Source organism: Littorina saxatilis, linkage group LG9, assembly GCF_037325665.1.
Source record: "Littorina saxatilis isolate snail1 linkage group LG9, US_GU_Lsax_2.0, whole genome shotgun sequence".
NCBI lineage: Eukaryota > Metazoa > Mollusca > Gastropoda > Littorinimorpha > Littorinidae > Littorina > Littorina saxatilis.
The window spans coordinates 46,441,421-46,458,415 of record NC_090253.1 but is presented as its reverse complement, the minus strand read 5'-3'; the positions used below and the strand labels follow the sequence as shown (position 1 = coordinate 46,458,415).

Here is a 16,995-nt window from a genome sequence, read left to right as displayed (position 1 = left end):
TCGTCTTTCCTGATCGAAAGGGGGTGTATTGTTGATATTTGTAGATAAAAGACTGCATTTTAATGGTGATTTTGGTATAAAAATGTAGACAAGGACCTTTAAAAAGGAGAGAGTCTTAAATTGGAGATAAATTTACTGATGTTATGAACTGAAAAAGAGAAAAATCAAGATCTTAAAACGGAGTAAGTCTTACAATTGGGGGGTCTTAATCCGGGGTTCCACTTTATTCCAAACTGCAGAAACCACACACATGAGATATGATGAGTGTGACATAAGCTACCATTTGTTTTGGCATTCACGAATAATCACCGGCATCGCTGTTTTTCCACCTTCTCTTCATAGACTTTCTGTCATTTGCATGACTGTCTGAAGCTGAGGAATGACGTACCTCAAGACGTCTCTCTCTCTCTCTCTCCCCGTCTGTCTCTCTCTCTCTGTCTGTCTCTCTCTCAGTCTGTCTCTCTCTGTTTGTCTCTCTCTCTGTCTCTCTCTCTCTGTCGGTCTCTCTCTCTATCTCTCTCTCCGTCTGTCTCTCTGTCAGTCTCTCTCTCTCCATCTGTCTCTCTCTCTCCGTCTGTCTCTCTCTCTCCGTCTGTCTGTCTGTCTCTCCGTCTGTCTGTCTCTCTCTGTCTGTCTCTCTCTCTCTGTCTTTCTCTCCCGACCAGACAAACCTACAAACACCACCATTCCATCAGTTTCTTTACAATTTTTATCAAAGAAACATCACAATTTTTTACTATCAGAAATAAATTCCAAAATGTGTTATCAATACTCTCACCATTCTAGTATTAAAGTACACCACATCTTTCTATCATACTTTCATACAAGAACACTTCAATGTACTATCCATCTCCTTAAATACATAAAACAGAGTTAGTTCATGCATCCTTTTGAATTTCACAGCTTTTATTACAGACGTCTTCTTCTTCACTGCTACATTTTATCACAAAGTCAGCCTTCATTTTCTTGAAGAAAATGTATCATAAGAAATTTACAAAAATCTACTATTCTACAGTGGAACCTCCCTTTGGATGGATGGATGGATGGATAAGATTTACAGTCCAGTGAGGTTACCCTCATGGAAATTCGGGCTGCTTTCTCCCTGGGGAAAGCGAGCTGCCATACATACGGCGCTACCCATATATTTTTTTTTTCCTGCATGCGTGTATTCATGTTTCCTGAGACTTAATGCCGTGTGAGATGGAATTTTTTTACTTTATTCCAAGTCCCACGGGTATTTGATGGACATTTTTATCTATGCCTATACAATTTTGCCAGGAAAGACCCTTTTGTTAATCGTGGGATCTTTAACGTGCACACCCCAATGTAGTGTACACGAAGGGACCTCGGTTTTTCGTCTCATCCGAAAGACTAGCAGTTGAACCCACCACCTAGGTTAGGAAAGGGGGGAGAAAATTGCGGCCTGACCCAGGCCTGAACACGCAACCTCTCGCTCTTTAAGACTTTTAAGAATTTAACCCCATTTCAAGACCTGATTTTCTCAGATTTTCGGAGGGGGAGGGGGGGCGGGGGGTCCACTGTATCTGCTGAAATATTACATTCTGTTGTCAAAAGTGTACTTCCTCCTTATGAATGTAACAGACATCCTTTCATTGATAAAAGGAAATTACCATCCTGAAGAAGGCAGTTACATGCCAAAATATTGATATAAAAGTACCTATTCTGGTTACTGGTGTGTTTTCTTTTATTTAGACAAATTTAGACATCATCCTTTCATTCAAATCCAATTCCAGTCTTTCATCAAAGCCACATACGTACCTTCAGTCTGAATTAGCTGCTTAATACTTACAAATAGCAAGGCCATGCTGGATTCACACACACACTCTATTTTCTCAAACAAGCTTTTTCATCTTTCTATGTACACAACTGGTAAAGGGGGATGGGGAGTGGGGGAAGGTCATGACAGAGTACTCCTGATGCCTGGGTGACAAGTTGATTATGTAATCTTCCCTGTTTTCCTTCTTTCTTTATTTGGTGTTTAACGTCGTTTTCAACCGTTCAAGGTTATATCGCGACGGGGAAAGGGGGGAGATGGGATACAGCCACTTGTTAATTGTTTCTTGTTCACAAAAGCACTAATCAAAAAATTGCTCCAGGGGCTTGCAACGTAGTACAATATATTATGACCTTACTGGGAGAATGCATGTTTCCAGTACAAAGGACTTAACATTTCTTACATACTGCTTGACTAAAATCTTTACAAACATTGACTATATTCTATACAAGAAACACTTAACAAGGGTAAAAGGAGAAACAGAATCCGTTAGTCGCCTCTTTCGACATGCTGGGGAGCATCCGGTAAATTCTTCCCCCTAACCCGCGGGGGGTTTCCCTGTTTTGCATATTACCGGTTCTTCTTAAAACTATGTTCTAAACTGGGACTTCCCATAATCCCAAGCTACAGTAATACCTCTAGCAACGGCGTACTAGACCGAGTAGTATCAATTAAGCGAGTAGTATCAAGTATTTGGGAGGCTAACACACAAGAGTGTTACAGTTAAAGAGTATGCTGAAAGAATCTGTCCCTGAGATCCATATCCATTACAGGAAACGCTGTACACACACACACACACACACACACACACACACACACACACACACACACAGCACACAAACACTATACACTGAAAATGCACACAGAGAACAACGCAAAGGCTTGTTTATCAATACTTTTCAAATTATCCAGATTTTTGGACTTGAGTTCTTGTTTATTCAACAGCTGTGACACAAGAACACCCCCCATACTGAACAGACTCCCTGAATCAAACATTTTGGCCACAACTCTGTCAGTGTTTTTTATGTGCTGCGGGAGAGTTGTTTCCCTTGAAGTGAGGCAGCATCACAGTGATCAACGAGCTCCCATACATGTGCATGTTTAAAAAATAAAAGGGCTCATAAAATGCAGTGTCCGCGCGCTTGATATACCCTTTTCTCTTGAAAACATGCAGTGATGCACACAGAAGCTCACTGTTCACTGGGGCGCAGAATCAGCATATCGACGTCAACAAATTTTGGCGTAACTTGTGATGAAAAACAATATTTCATAATAAAAGTAATCGGTTTTAATTTTGGACTTTTGGATGCTTTCTAAAACGAGTTTTGTCAAAATTTCGTGATGACGGCGATATTCCTTACTTGACTCGCATTCATTAAAAGAATGTCCAACAACTTGTCCACAGTTTATAAAATCCCTGACCCAGTTATTTCCAAACACCGGGTTTGTGATCCTAGGCTCATGGGTTTGAATCCAGGCCGGGGCTGTCACGTATGAGTCCAACTATATGTGCAGACTACGAGGCGGTATCCATGTCCCACCCCTGTGTCACCACAGTGGCACGTAAAAGACCCTGGTCATTCTGCAATAAGTGTATTGTGTAGGTGGCTGGTTACACCTTAACACGGCATACCAACCGGGTATCTCATCTAAAGTCGGGGAAAACACCGGGGAACATGCCCCTAATGGTAAATTCATCATGAGGGCGCAAAACAACATTTATCTATTTCCAAACACTGACTATTGTACTATTTGTAGGTTCCTTATGACAGGTACACTTTGGTCGAGTTCAGCTGCAGATGTGTCCTCTTTTTGGAGGTGTTTAAATTCTCTCACTGAAGGAGCTTGGCATATCGCACACAGTGAAACCCTTCATGAAAGGAAACCCTTCATGAAAGGACACCCTTGGGACTTTCTTTTCTTTCTTTATTTGATGTTTAACGTCGTTTTCAACCACGAAGGTTATATCACGACGGGGAAAGGGGGGAGATGGGATAGAGCCACTTGTTAATTGTTTCTTGTTCACAAAAGCACTAATCAAAAATTTGCTCCAGGGGCTTGCAACGTAGTACAATATATTACCTTACTGGGAGAATGCAAGTTTTCAGTACAAAGGACTGAACATTTCTTACATACTGCTTGACTAAAATCTTTACAAACATTGACTATATTCTATACAAGAAACACTTAACAAGGGTAAAAGGAGAAACAGAATCCGTTAGTGGCCTCTTACGACATGCTGGGTAAATTCTTCCCCCTAACCCACGGGGGGGTGACAGGTTTATTTGGTCAAGATAACAAACTAAGAGACTATAGAAGGAGTCCTTTGTTCGGAGGTGTTCTTTCACAGGAGGGACCTCGCATGGCAGGTACAGTACCACTGTCTGTAGTACTCAGGGTTCCTGCAGGGCAGAGCTGATACAATTCAAGGAGTTTTCAAGGACATTTCCAGGACCAAATAAATGCTTTTCAAGGACATGATTTTCCCCAAATTAATGCAAAGCACCAAGCTTACCTTCAGTTTTTCAAGTCATCAAGTTTCTGGTGAATTTCTATTAGTCATTCCGTAGTTGTTTCCCTTGCCAACTTCCGGGAAGGGAAGCAACTACGGGTGACTAGTAATAGTTCATCTGCTTTCGTTTTTACTCAATCTTTTATTCTCCCAAAATGTGTACTGTATTTGACGAAAAAAAAGGGGGTTGCATTTTTTTTAAATAAGACAAGCTGCTGACGAAATGTATAGACAACAATTTGGAAAAATCAAGTACTTTTCAATGACTATTTAACAAAACTCTATTTTCAAGCACTTTTCAAGGCCTGGAAAAGGTTTTCCAATTTTCAAGGAGTTTTCCAGGGTTCAAGGACTCTGTACGAACCCTGAGTACTGTATTTCATCAATCTACTTCCACAATTTTGATGAATTTTTCAATCATGAAACGCATGTTTACAACTTGCACATTTCACAATTCCATGTAATGATGATGCATAATTAAGGTTCCAAACAGCAAACCCGAATCACATTTCACAGAAATGTCTCAACAAATCAGTTTTCAACATTTGAATCAAAGGGATAATTTATAAGACAACAAAATTCATTTCATTTTAACCTATTTAATCAGCAGGTTAATGGGGGAGAGAACAAGCACACAAACTCTCTGTTCTACAACATATACTTTTTTCTCATTCGAACTATTGGCACAATTTTATTTTGTTATCTTCTTCAAATTATACCCAAGGCCAAAAAAAAAAATAGGTGTGGTTACGGTAACATAGCCAAAAAAAATAGGGTAGGTAGGCAATCACTTTTTTTTTTTTAACTTTTTTTTCTAATGTGTACAAATTAAACCTACTTGACAGGGAAGTAAGTGTGCGACACGGGCGCTTTCGCTTTCATTGCGTTTTTTGCACTCGTTTTTTTTTGTTTTGTTTTTTGTTGTTGACAAATGTAATAAAAAGTTATAGGATCGGCCCCTAAAAATAGGGTAGGTCGGGTTACCGTAACCACACCTATTTTTTTTAGGCCCAATGTACAATCCCATCTATACAAGGCAGTCTGCAATGCCGCTTTGAAGTTTGACTGGGGAACAAGTTTTTCACAACATCAGCACAGGCTGAATACATGCAACAATCGTGTATGATACATACACTTATTAAAAGTACAAACAGATTTCATGAATGTCGTTTTATGTCGGCAGTAAGGAAAACGCCAAAACTTCTTCCATTTCAACTGGCTGCAACTAAGTGAACTTTCCTGCTGAACTTTTTCACAGTGGAGAAAAAGTGATACAAGGGACTGCCAAAAACTTCCGGAAATTGGAGAAAACTGTTCAGTTTTATGGCTTTTTCAGCAATTTTGCCAATGACAATCAATCCTAGCAACATAATCCTGCATTTCCATCTGCACATGTCCTTCAGTCCTTATAAACTCTGCCCAGACCAAGACAGCAGTGTGACCTAAAAGTAACATTGTAAAATAATTCAGTCAGCGGCTGTTTTTCTCAGAATAAAAACACTTTCTAAAGTTGATATAAAATCCAAAATTAATGAATCTGGAACTTTCTAAACAGGCTGGAATTAGAAGAAAACAGTGTAATTAAAAAATTAAAAACTCTGAAATGGAAGACAATTCCAAACGTCTTAAGTTATGTGGCCTATTTTCAATGGTAAAAAATAACTCCCTTCTTTTAATGGCACAGTAAAACGTAATACCAAGCTATCAATTAAACAGACATACGTCATACCTTTCTAAGTTCTCCACAGCAATCTCGTAATCGCTGATAGTCATAAACAATTAAACGTAATAAACAATACTTCAGAGTAACTATTAACACATCATACTTGTTGTAAAAGTATTCCCTTAATCACTTTCATTTTTGGTGTTGAAACCTTGTGTGTAAAACCAACCTTATTCCCTTTGTCACTTTCAGTTTTAGTGTTGAAACCCTGTGCGTAAACTAACCTCTTCTATCGGTGATCCAGCTACAACAAAAACCTTCACAAGAGTTCAAGCATACATGTGCATGGTCTTTATAATATCCATACTGTTTGCACAGTAAGCCCATGAAACCAATACCATTTTATTTGTTCTACAGTGGAACCCCCCCCCCCCCTTTTTAAGGCTCCCCAGTTTAAGACTCCCTCCTTTTTAAGACCTTGTTTTGTTAGACTTTCTGTTCTTAACCTCTTGAGTGATTGACAAGAAGAAGAAGAAGAAGTTCTTAACCTCTGTAAAATTACCCCCATTTTAAGACTCCCTCCTTTTTAAGACCTGATTTTCTCAGATTTGTGGAGGTCTCAAAGGGGGGTTCCACTGTATGATGTCCATCCTGTTTGCACAGTAAATCCATAAAAACAATACAATTTCATTTTTTCTACCAACAGGTCACACACACAGATGTGACAACTGTGTTCTGAACAGATGTGGAGCAAGGTTACCCTTGGGACTTAAAATCTAGTTTCTATTCTTTTCTTTCACCTATCTTCTATTCTTTTCTTTCACCAATCTCCATCTTTACAATGTAAATGCAGAAAGTTTAGCTTTTAAACTCGTTCTGATTTCAGTTACACAGTCTTCCAACCATCTTCCAATGCACATTAGCAGTAGCACACTTGCGGGACTAATTGTATTTCCTATGGCATAAATTTGTTGAAAGTGTCCATATAAAACGTATGTATCTCTGTATCATCACAACACATTGCAATTTGCCATCACAATAAATCTTTAACACTTCTGACGTTCAACGAACACACAGTTCAGTACTGTCATCTAGCATACTTGGACCATCACTGGCACAAAAAAAGCAACTGTCCATGGCATTCCCAATTAAAAAAATTTTTTTTAAAAAAACACAGTAGGGTCATTTTCAACTTGTGTAAAGCAATTCAAGCTGTTAACCATCACAATAAATCGTCAAACCTCTTCACACAATCAACCAGCACTCAGTACTGTTATTTGGTTATGGTATACTGAGACCACCACTGGCAAACAAGCAACTGTCCGTTGCTATCTCCGTTAGAAAAAACTCGGAGCATGGTCATTTTCAACTTGTGTCAATGAATGATCGATTGATTCTTAAACCCCTGGGGGACATACAGCTACATCCAGCGTTGCCACTGGCAAACACTGCACAAACTATAAAGCAGAAGCAGAAGCTCTCATGCAGGCCGCCTCCTTCGTTCAGGACTCCGCAGACCCTTGCTACCAAGTTGTCTTCCTCTCGGACGCCCTTTCAGTCCTTCAGGCCCTAGAGAACGACAAACTCCCACAGCTGGCCAAAGCATTACAGATGGTCAGACAAACCAGAAGAGTTGTCCTCCAGTGGATACCAGCACACTGTGGGATACCAGGAAATGAAAGGGCCGATGAGCTGGCAAAAGAAGGAGCCGTGGAAGACCAACCTGAAAACAGTGTCAGCTTTAGTGAGCAGAAGACAATCATCAAGGCATTGATGAGGCCAAGGACAAACAGAGATGACTACCACACAATGTCCAGAGAGCAGCAAGTCAACCTCATCAGACTGCGTACTGGCCACAACAGGCTCAATGCTCACATGAACCGAAAGTTCAAGCTGGCGCCATCACCAACCTGTGCCTGCGGTCCAGAGGACCAAACAGCGGAACACATCTTACAGCGATGTCCCTTACTAGATGAGGAACGAAAAGAAGTGTGGCCGTCACCAACTCCCTTGCAGACCAAACTATACGGCAGTCGACAGGAGTTGGAGAAAACGACAACATTTATCACCAGTGCTGGACTGATTGTGTAACCTCTGCGAACGCCAAGAAGAAGAAGAAGATTCTTAAACCTTCTTGACCCTTGAACTCTGGAGGGTCACACAGTAACTTGTATCAAGCTATTCAAGCTCACAAAGCTGCCAAAGCATACCACTTACTCGACTGTACCAACACAAACAAATACTTGTTTCCATCAACAACCAAGTGCCGAACTACGCATCACTTACAACAGACAGCAAAGTCGAAGTAATTTCAACTAGATGTTTTAAGTTTATGTAGCTGCTCAGGCTGAAAACAAACACATAGCGTTATGGTTGCAGAAAGCTCCACAAACAAAACAACTTTCCACACTTTCTCTGTCTAATAGCTTCTGCTTCAAAGCAATAAAGCACTTTCAATTTTGCTACAAAAGATCTCAAGCAAGAAATGCAATCGAGCAAATAACGCAATCATCCATATCTTCTCAACCACTGCTTTAGGCACTAAAAGACACGACAATTCACAGTCCAGGAATTGAAGCCACAAGCCGAAAGTTCACTGCTTTCTAAATGCCAGTGGAAACCTGCCTATCAATCCCAAAAGCACAAGCAAAGAGTCACTCTGTCCTTCACTCAGGCACAACAAATCCACTTTTTCATCACAAGTACGCTGAAGCAACTGAGCAACACTCTACAGGTTCAAGCGACTGAATACTGATACATGTATTCAAGTAGGCGTCAGAATACTGTGTCATCCATGGCTTTTCTTCACCGCTCAGATGAATCTTAACACTTCATCTTCTTTTTTTTCTGCACTTGACTTGTCGTGCTTCACAGTTGTGGACAGAGGGTTGCAGCATACCAGGCACTTGATCAGAGGTCATCTTACACTCTCTATTGGCATCAACTGAAAAACATCTTTCTCACAGGAATGACTTACTTTTCATAGGTGTTGTTCTCTGCAGTAACTACTATTCACAGGTAAGCTCTGCTGTAGTGTACTATCAACACAACCTTGAAACGACATCTTCGTCCTCGTCTCTTGTCTTGCGTACCAAATGCCATCAAGCCTTTCAAACTTTGGCTGGCAATTTGGAGCCTTGCTACTTTCACTTTGTCATCTCGCGTCTTGAACATGGCCATCACATCACTAATGCCATCCAAGCCTTGTCACACTTTGGCCAGTCGCACCAGGTCTTGCTACCTTTCACCCTGCCCTTTGGTATCTCGAACTTCAAACGATCACTTGTCTTTTTCAGACTCTAACTGAATCGTTTGTGCTGCATCTCGAACTTCAAACAATCATCTGTCTTTTTCAGATTCCATCTGAATGGTTTGTGCTGCGTTATCATGAGTGGCCGGTGGTGTCGCCTAGCTTGCCTCCCTTGCCGTCGCCTCCCTTGGTGACGGCCTGCGTGGCTTGCTCTCTCACCCGCTGCGGCTCCGTCAGAATACTCGTCGTCATGCTCAGGTGACGCAATGCGTTCAACACAGCTGCACACACACACCATTGGACACATTGGAGTCAACCGTTTGGGAAGTAAAAGGGAAACAGCACACAATGATGAATCCAACACACACACACACACACACACACACACATCCCTCCCACATCTCTAAAACGGCAAACGGCGATGAATCACACACACACACACACACACACACACACACACACACACACACACACACACACACACACACACACACACACACACATACACACACACACACACACACACAAACTCACTGGGTCTGAGGTAGATGAGAGAGCAATGCTGGTCCAGCCAAGCGATGGTGGTTCGACACAACTCCTACACACACACACACACACACACACACACACACACACACACACACACACACAGGGCCGTAGTCCAGCCAAGCAATGGTGGTTCGACACAACTCCTCCACACACACACACACACACTCACTGGGCCTGAGGGAGACGAGAGAGCAGTGCTGGTCCAGCCAAGCGATGGTTGTGCGACACAACTCCTCCACGTTGGTTGTCGACACCATGTTGTTGTAGGAGTCAAACAGCGGCCGGATGATAATTGAAAACTGGATTTACGTCAAGGAATTCTACACATTTAGATTACACATTTTGGCAAAGGGACGTAATAATCATAATAATAATGATAATAATGAACACTTACATAGCGCAAACCCCAAACTATTTCTGTTCTCTCCACGCTTCACATTATCAAACTACAAGTAACAATACACAAAATAAACACATAAAAAACATCTTCTATGTAAATGACTAAGAATCAGTCAAATAAAATAAAACACATCATCTAACCCTGTCCAAAACTTTCTGGGGTTCAGCAATCTTTGTGTTACAAACCGAACTTGGTGTAAAACATGACGAAGGAACACTGAAAAAGTGCAGTTTTATCTTGATTTCAAAATGATAATTTCCACAAAGTGCTGGAACAGCGTTTTGTTCATAAGCATGCATCATCATTGCATTATGAGATGCTTTGCAAGCACCTTTACAAGCACACACACACAAATGCAGAAAACCAGCACTCAAGGTTTTTATGGAATCTCAAAAAAGCTGTATATATTAATGCAGACATAAAAGTTGATAATGAGAAAAAAATCAGGACAATCTGCATCGAGACTGACTTTTTTAAGTGTTGCTCAATTATTTCAAATCTCTGAATGGTTTGAAAATCAGAAAAACACCTCTTAAATCAAGAATTTGTCATTTCCATCATTCCCTGCTGATGTAAGGAAACCATCTCCCACACAAAAACAGACACAACAACAAATACACCGTCAGTTGAAAAGGATACAATCCAGAATTTCCAGTTCTGAAGCGTTCTGCTGCGTACGTATTCCTCAAACATCTCTTTCATCTGGTCCACTCGCTGTCGTGTCACCGGCACTCCCGTCTCAGGTAACTGGGACTGTACAACACTGAAACCACAACAACCTTCATCATGTTAAACAATTTTGTTTTGTTTCGGTTCAATTTTTCTATTATCCCAACGCTGGGAAATTCGGGTCGCTTCCTCCCAGTTGAAAGACTCACGCTATACTACCCAGGTGTGTGCTTGTTTAGGTGTAATCAGCCACCTGCACTTATGGCAGTATGACCGAGGCCTTTTACATGCCACAGTGGTGACATGGGGTTGGGGCACGGATACCGTATCGGAGTCTGCACATAAAGTTGATCGAAGTCCGTCCCTGCCGGGATTCAAACCTTTGACCTCAGTCCAGTGCTCTACCAACTGAGCTACCCGGCCCACTGTGAGTCTCCGAACATTTAAAATAATCTCCCAAAACCAAGAAAGGGTAATTACGGGAATGTTTAATTATAAACAATAAAACAAAACATTCATTAGTAAATTGTGAGAGAGAAATTCAAGTTTTACGACCTCACGGCAAAGCCATTAGGGGCATGTTCCCGGGTTTTAACCCGACTTCAGATGAGATAGACAAATGTATGCGTGTTTAGGTGGTATCAGCCATCTGCACTTATGGCAGAATGACCGAGGTCTTTTACGTGCCACTGTGGTGACACGGGGGTGGGAGATGGATACCGTCTCTGGGTCTGCACATAAAGTTGACCCGTGTCCGTCCCGGCCCGGATTCGAACCAGCGACCTTTCAATCACAAGTCCAGTGCTCTACCACCTGAGCTACCCGGGCCCCCCCTTAGTAAATTGTCAGAGTAACTGTGTTTTTATGTGTGTGTACGTCTGTCCTTTACAAAGACCATGAGGTGAACGTACTGGTGAATATTTTGTTTTCTCGATAATCAAATGTTCCAATAATTACCTTTCTTGTTTGTTTATTCATGATTTTGGAACATTAGCCGTCTAACCGTTTCATATTTATTGACATGTAAGAAAGGATGATAAGAATTAACCTAACAAGAAGGGCAAAGCCCATACGACTCACATGCTTGACCTAAACCTAGCAATGACATCATACACTAAGAACTGCTTTACACATTTTTCCTACCAAAATACATGTGACCTTGACCCAAGGTCAAGGTCATCCAAGGTCATGCAACACAAAGCTGTTAATTTAAGACATAGGAAGTACAATGGTGCTTATTGGCTCTTTCTACCATGAGATATGGTCACTTTTAGTGGTTCACTACCTTATTTTGGTCACATTTCATAAGGGTCAAAGAGACCTTGACCTTGATCATATGTGACCAAATTTGTCTCATGATGAAAGCATAACATGTGCCCCACATAATTTTTAAGTTTGAAACAGTTATCTTCCATAGTTCAGGGTCAAGGTCACTTCAAAATATGTATACAATCCAACTTTGAAGAGCTCCTGTGACCTTGACCTTGAAGCAAGGTAAACCAAACTGGTATCAAAAGATGGGGCTTACTTTGCCCTATATATCATATATAGGTGAGGTATTCAATCTCAAAAACTTCAGAGAAAATGTGAAAAATGTGAAAAATAGCTGTTTTTTAGACAACATTTATGGCCCCTGCGACCTTGACCTTGAAGCAAGGTCAAGATGCTATGTATGTTTTTTGGGGCCTTGTCATCATACACCATCTTGCCAAATTTGGTACTAATAGACTGAATAGTGTCCAAGAAATATCCAACGTTAAAGTTTTCCGGACGGCCGGACGGATGTCCGGACGGACGGACGGACGTCCGGACGGACGGACGGACGGACGGACGGACGACTCGGGTGAGTACATAGACTCACTTTTGCTTCGCATGTGAGTCAAAAATCAAATTATTCTTTTTAAGACTTTGGGGGTATTTTGACAATAATTTCTGACTATTCTTTGTCCCAATCCAACTTCCCCTTCTCTATACACAGCCCTTCAACCCGACCCTCACCCTTCCAGATGAATGTTTCAGAAATGATAGTTTTATAGATTCCATTAGGTAACAAGAGGACAGTGCTCTCTACACAGCATTTTGTCGTCGTCCTGGAATTTTGGCGTAACTCAATTCTTGGCGATTTTGATGTTTTTGTGCTTTAGACTAAGTAAATCGTGCCCAATGAGAAACGTTCTCTAAAATAGGATGGACAATGCACAATTTAAAAACTTTTATCTTTCTATCCACACCAGGTACAAATATTAACACTTTTCATGATAAAAATAATCAGTTTTGGCCCTCTGCTGAAAACCTGTCCAACATGAGCTATGCCCAAATTCCATGACGACGTCCATTTACACAGTAACACTCAGAGTAAACAGTACCCCTGATTAACCTGCAGTGCATGTTTTTTTCTGGAATGAGTCTCACCTGATAGAGTTGTTGAGGGACTCGATTTCCTGCTTCAAAATGGCCGCTTCGCGCTGCATCTGCGCCCTTTCCGTCTTCATCTTCCGACAATGTTCAGCAGCTGTTATAGACACAACAGCACAAACTTGTCAGCCAATAATAATTTATCAACTCAATCATTCCACTCTTTGAGTCTTTCTTTTTCTTCGTTCATGGGCTGAAACTCCCACGTTCACTCATGCTTTTGCACAAGTGTGTTTGTTTTTTAACGTGTATGCCATTCATTCAGGCAGCATACGCTAATTTCGGGGGAAGCATGCTGGGTATTTTCGTGTTTCTATAATCCACCGAACTCTAACATGGATTACAGGATCTTTTCCGATCACACCATGCTTGGTCTTGTGCTTGCATGTACACTAGCAGGTCTGCACAAGAGTTGACCTGGGAGATCGGAAAATCTCCACCCTTAACCCACCAGGCGGCCGCGGCTTTAACTCGCCCTTTTAATTAGGAGGCCGATGGCTTATCCACTAGGCCACTGCGCCTGTCATTCCACTCTTTCAAAACCAGCTCATCAAAACTAAGCCCTTTACATTATGAAGTAGTTCGTCTTTAACATTCCTCCACCCCACCCCCCCCCCCCCCCCCCCCCCCCCCCCCCCCCAGCTCATCAAAACATAGCCCTTCACATCATGAAGTTGTTCGTCCTCAACATTACTCAGCCAACGAGAAACAACTAGAAACCCTTTTCCTACACAAAAAAAGCTAAGAAGAAGCACTTTCCCTCCAAACAGTAGCAAATGAGAATCACATTCCCTCCATGAAAAACACTCCCACCAAAAAGCAGCAAAACAGAAACACTCTCAACAAAACATTCTCTCTCCACAAGGCAGCCAATGAGACTCCTTTCCTTTCCACACGATAAGCCAATGAAAACCTCTCTCTCTCTCTCTCTCTCTCTCTCTCTCTCTCTCCACAAAACAACCAAATAAAAACACCCTCAACAAAACAGCCAATGAAAACAACTCTCTCTCTCCACAAAACAGCCAAAGAGAAACACTAAACACAAACAGTCAAATAAACACACCCTCAACAACAACCACTCTCTCTTGCCACAAAACTGTCAAATAAAAACACCCTCAACAAAACAGCCCATAAAAACTACTCTCTCCTCAAAACAATGAAAGAACACCCTAAACAAAACAGCCAATGAAACCCACTCTCTCTCCACAAGGCAGCCAACGAGACTCTTCCTTCAACACAAAACAGCCAATGAAAACCACTCTCTCTCTTAACAAGGCAGCCAATGAGACTCCTTTTCTTTCAAAACAAAACAGCCAATGAAAACCACTCTCTTCTCCACAAGGCAGCCAATGAGACTCCTCTTTCTTTCCACAAAACAGCCAATGAAAACCACTCTCTCTCCACAAAGCAGCCAATCAGACTCCTTTTTTTCTCCACACAAAACAGCCAATGAAAACCGCTCTCTCTCCGCAAAGCAGCCAATGAGACTCCTTTTCTTTCAAAACAAAACAGCCAATGAAAACCACTCTCTTTCCACAAGGCAGCCAATGAGACTCCTCTTTCTTTCCACAAAACAGCCAATGAAAACCACTCTCTCTCCACAAAGCAGCCAATCAGACTCCTTTTTTTCTCCACACGAAACAGCCAATGAAAACCGCTCTCTCTCCGCAAAGCAGCCAATGAGACTCCTTTTCTTTCCACACAAAACAGCCAATGAAAACCACTCTCTCTCCACAAGGCAGCCAATGAGACTCCTCTTTCTTTCCACAAAACAGCCAATGAAAACCACTCTCTCTCCACAAAGCAGCCAATCAGACTCCTTTTTTTCTCCACACAAAACAGCCAATGAAAACCGCTCTCTCTCCGCAAAGCAGCCAATGAGACTCCTTTTCTTTCAAAACAAAACAGCCAATGAAAACCACTCTCTTTCCACAAGGCAGCCAATGAGACTCCTCTTTCTTTCCACAAAACAGCCAATGAAAACCACTCTCTCTCCACAAAGCAGCCAATCAGACTCCTTTTTTTCTCCACACGAAACAGCCAATGAAAACCGCTCTCTCTCCGCAAAGCAGCCAATCAGACTCCTTTTCTTTCCACACAAAACAGCCAATGAAAACCACTCTCTCTCCACAAGGCAGCCAATGAGACTCCTCTTTCTTTCCACAAAACAGCCAATGAAAACCACTCTCTCTCCACAAGGCAGCCAATGAGACTCCTCTTTCTTTCCACAAAACAGCCAATGAAAACCACTCTCTCTTCACAAGGCAGCCAATGGGACTCCTTTTCCTTCCACACAAAACAGCCAATAAAAACCACTCTCTCCCCACAAAGCAGCCAATGGGAGACTCACTTTTCTGCAGCATGGTGGCCTTGCTGACCTTGGGGTTCTGGGCGAGGGCCGGGACCAGGGTGTGAAGAAGGTCAAAGCCGCTCTGCTTGGACACAAAACAACACACACTTCACAGTGGTTACTTGAGAAAGGCACACATATTCAAAGTACACAAAACAACACACACTTCACAGTGGTTACTTGAGAAAGGCACACATATTCAAAGAAAACAAGACAAGTTGTGTGAAGCGATATAAAAACATTTACTCAATCGATAGGCATCAAGCTAAAAGATCAACTAAAAAAAACAGTCATCGGCAACACTACATTCAGATAGTCTCGGCTAACAATACCCCAATACCGAGACGGGTCACGTTCGTCTCCGCAAAGCATGCAAACATTATACTCAACCTATTTTCTTTAATTCTGAGCGCGTTTTTAGAGTAAACATATCTACATATTTTTTGATTCAGGAGAACATGAGGATTACAATGCAATTTTGTAATCTGTAAATGAAAATTTGCTTTTAATGACAAATTTAATTAGCAAACTAAGACTTGACTAATTGTGAAAATGTACAAACCAAGATCTTGCAAAACAAGTGCTTCAACGCACAAAAGATTAGAGCACAAAAAGGTCAGTTCCAAAAGCTGTATACAAAAAAGAACAAAATGTTCAAAGCGCTTTTTATTACAGATGTCTTCTTGTCCTTTCTAGCTTTCTGTTGTTCTGTTCAAATCTGACCGACTTGCGAGTGCGCGCAGGCACATTCACACATGCACGCACGCAAGCACACACACACACACACATGCACACACACACACATGCACACACACAAAGAGGTTTTGTAATACACTGTAAACAGAGGAGCTTGCTCACCTTGAGGTTACAGCGACGTTTCTGTTCGGCGGACAGGTGGGCCACCCTCCTCTGCTCCGTGTGCACCCCCAGCCTGAACCCCAGCTCTGCCGTCGCCTCTTTGTTGAATGACGGGGGTGAGGACTGAAACGACTGTAAATATGTACATATATATGTATCCTTTATGCTTTAATGCCCCACAAGAATAAGCTTGGCAAAAAAAAAAATTTGAAGAAAAAAAGAAGAAAAAAAGACTACATTTTTATGTTTTTTATGGTTTTCTCTTCTTCAAAACTTTATTGTCCCATCACTGGGAAATTCGGGTTGCTTTCTCCCAGTGGAAAGCTAGCAGCAACAGAGTTGCGCTACCCAGGTGTATTTGTGTTTATGTGTAGTCAGCCACCTACACTTATGGCAGAATGACCGAGGTCTTTTACGTGCCACAGTGGTGACACGGGGGTGGAACATGAATAACGTCTCCGAGTCTGCACATAAAGTTGACGGCCCGGCTTTGAACCTGCGACCCTAGGATCATAAGTCCAGAGCTCTACCAAC

The 16,995-nt window shown here is 41.8% G+C and overlaps 1 protein-coding gene across 6 annotated transcripts in view; it reads right to left on the bottom strand.

The window, feature by feature from the left end:
- Positions 1-913: 913 nt before the first annotated feature.
- The window catches only part of LOC138976247 (MLX-interacting protein-like), a 39,006-nt gene continuing 22,924 nt past the window's right edge, over positions 914-16,995 (bottom strand). For 3 of the 6 annotated variants that reach the window (XM_070349079.1, XM_070349082.1, XM_070349081.1), the window contains exons 13-18: positions 16,462-16,593; positions 15,604-15,688; positions 13,251-13,350; positions 10,809-10,932; positions 9,939-10,068; positions 914-9,501 (exon numbers count right to left, since the gene is read on the bottom strand). In XM_070349079.1, coding sequence (XP_070205180.1) covers positions 9,356-9,501; positions 9,939-10,068; positions 10,809-10,932; positions 13,251-13,350; positions 15,604-15,688; positions 16,462-16,593 — 717 coding nt within the window. In that variant the 3' untranslated portion in view covers positions 914-9,355. The remainder of the gene's footprint in view (positions 9,502-9,938; positions 10,069-10,808; positions 10,933-13,250; positions 13,351-15,603; positions 15,689-16,461; positions 16,594-16,995) is intronic. The other 3 variants (XM_070349080.1, XM_070349084.1, XM_070349083.1) reach the window with 2 other exon arrangements.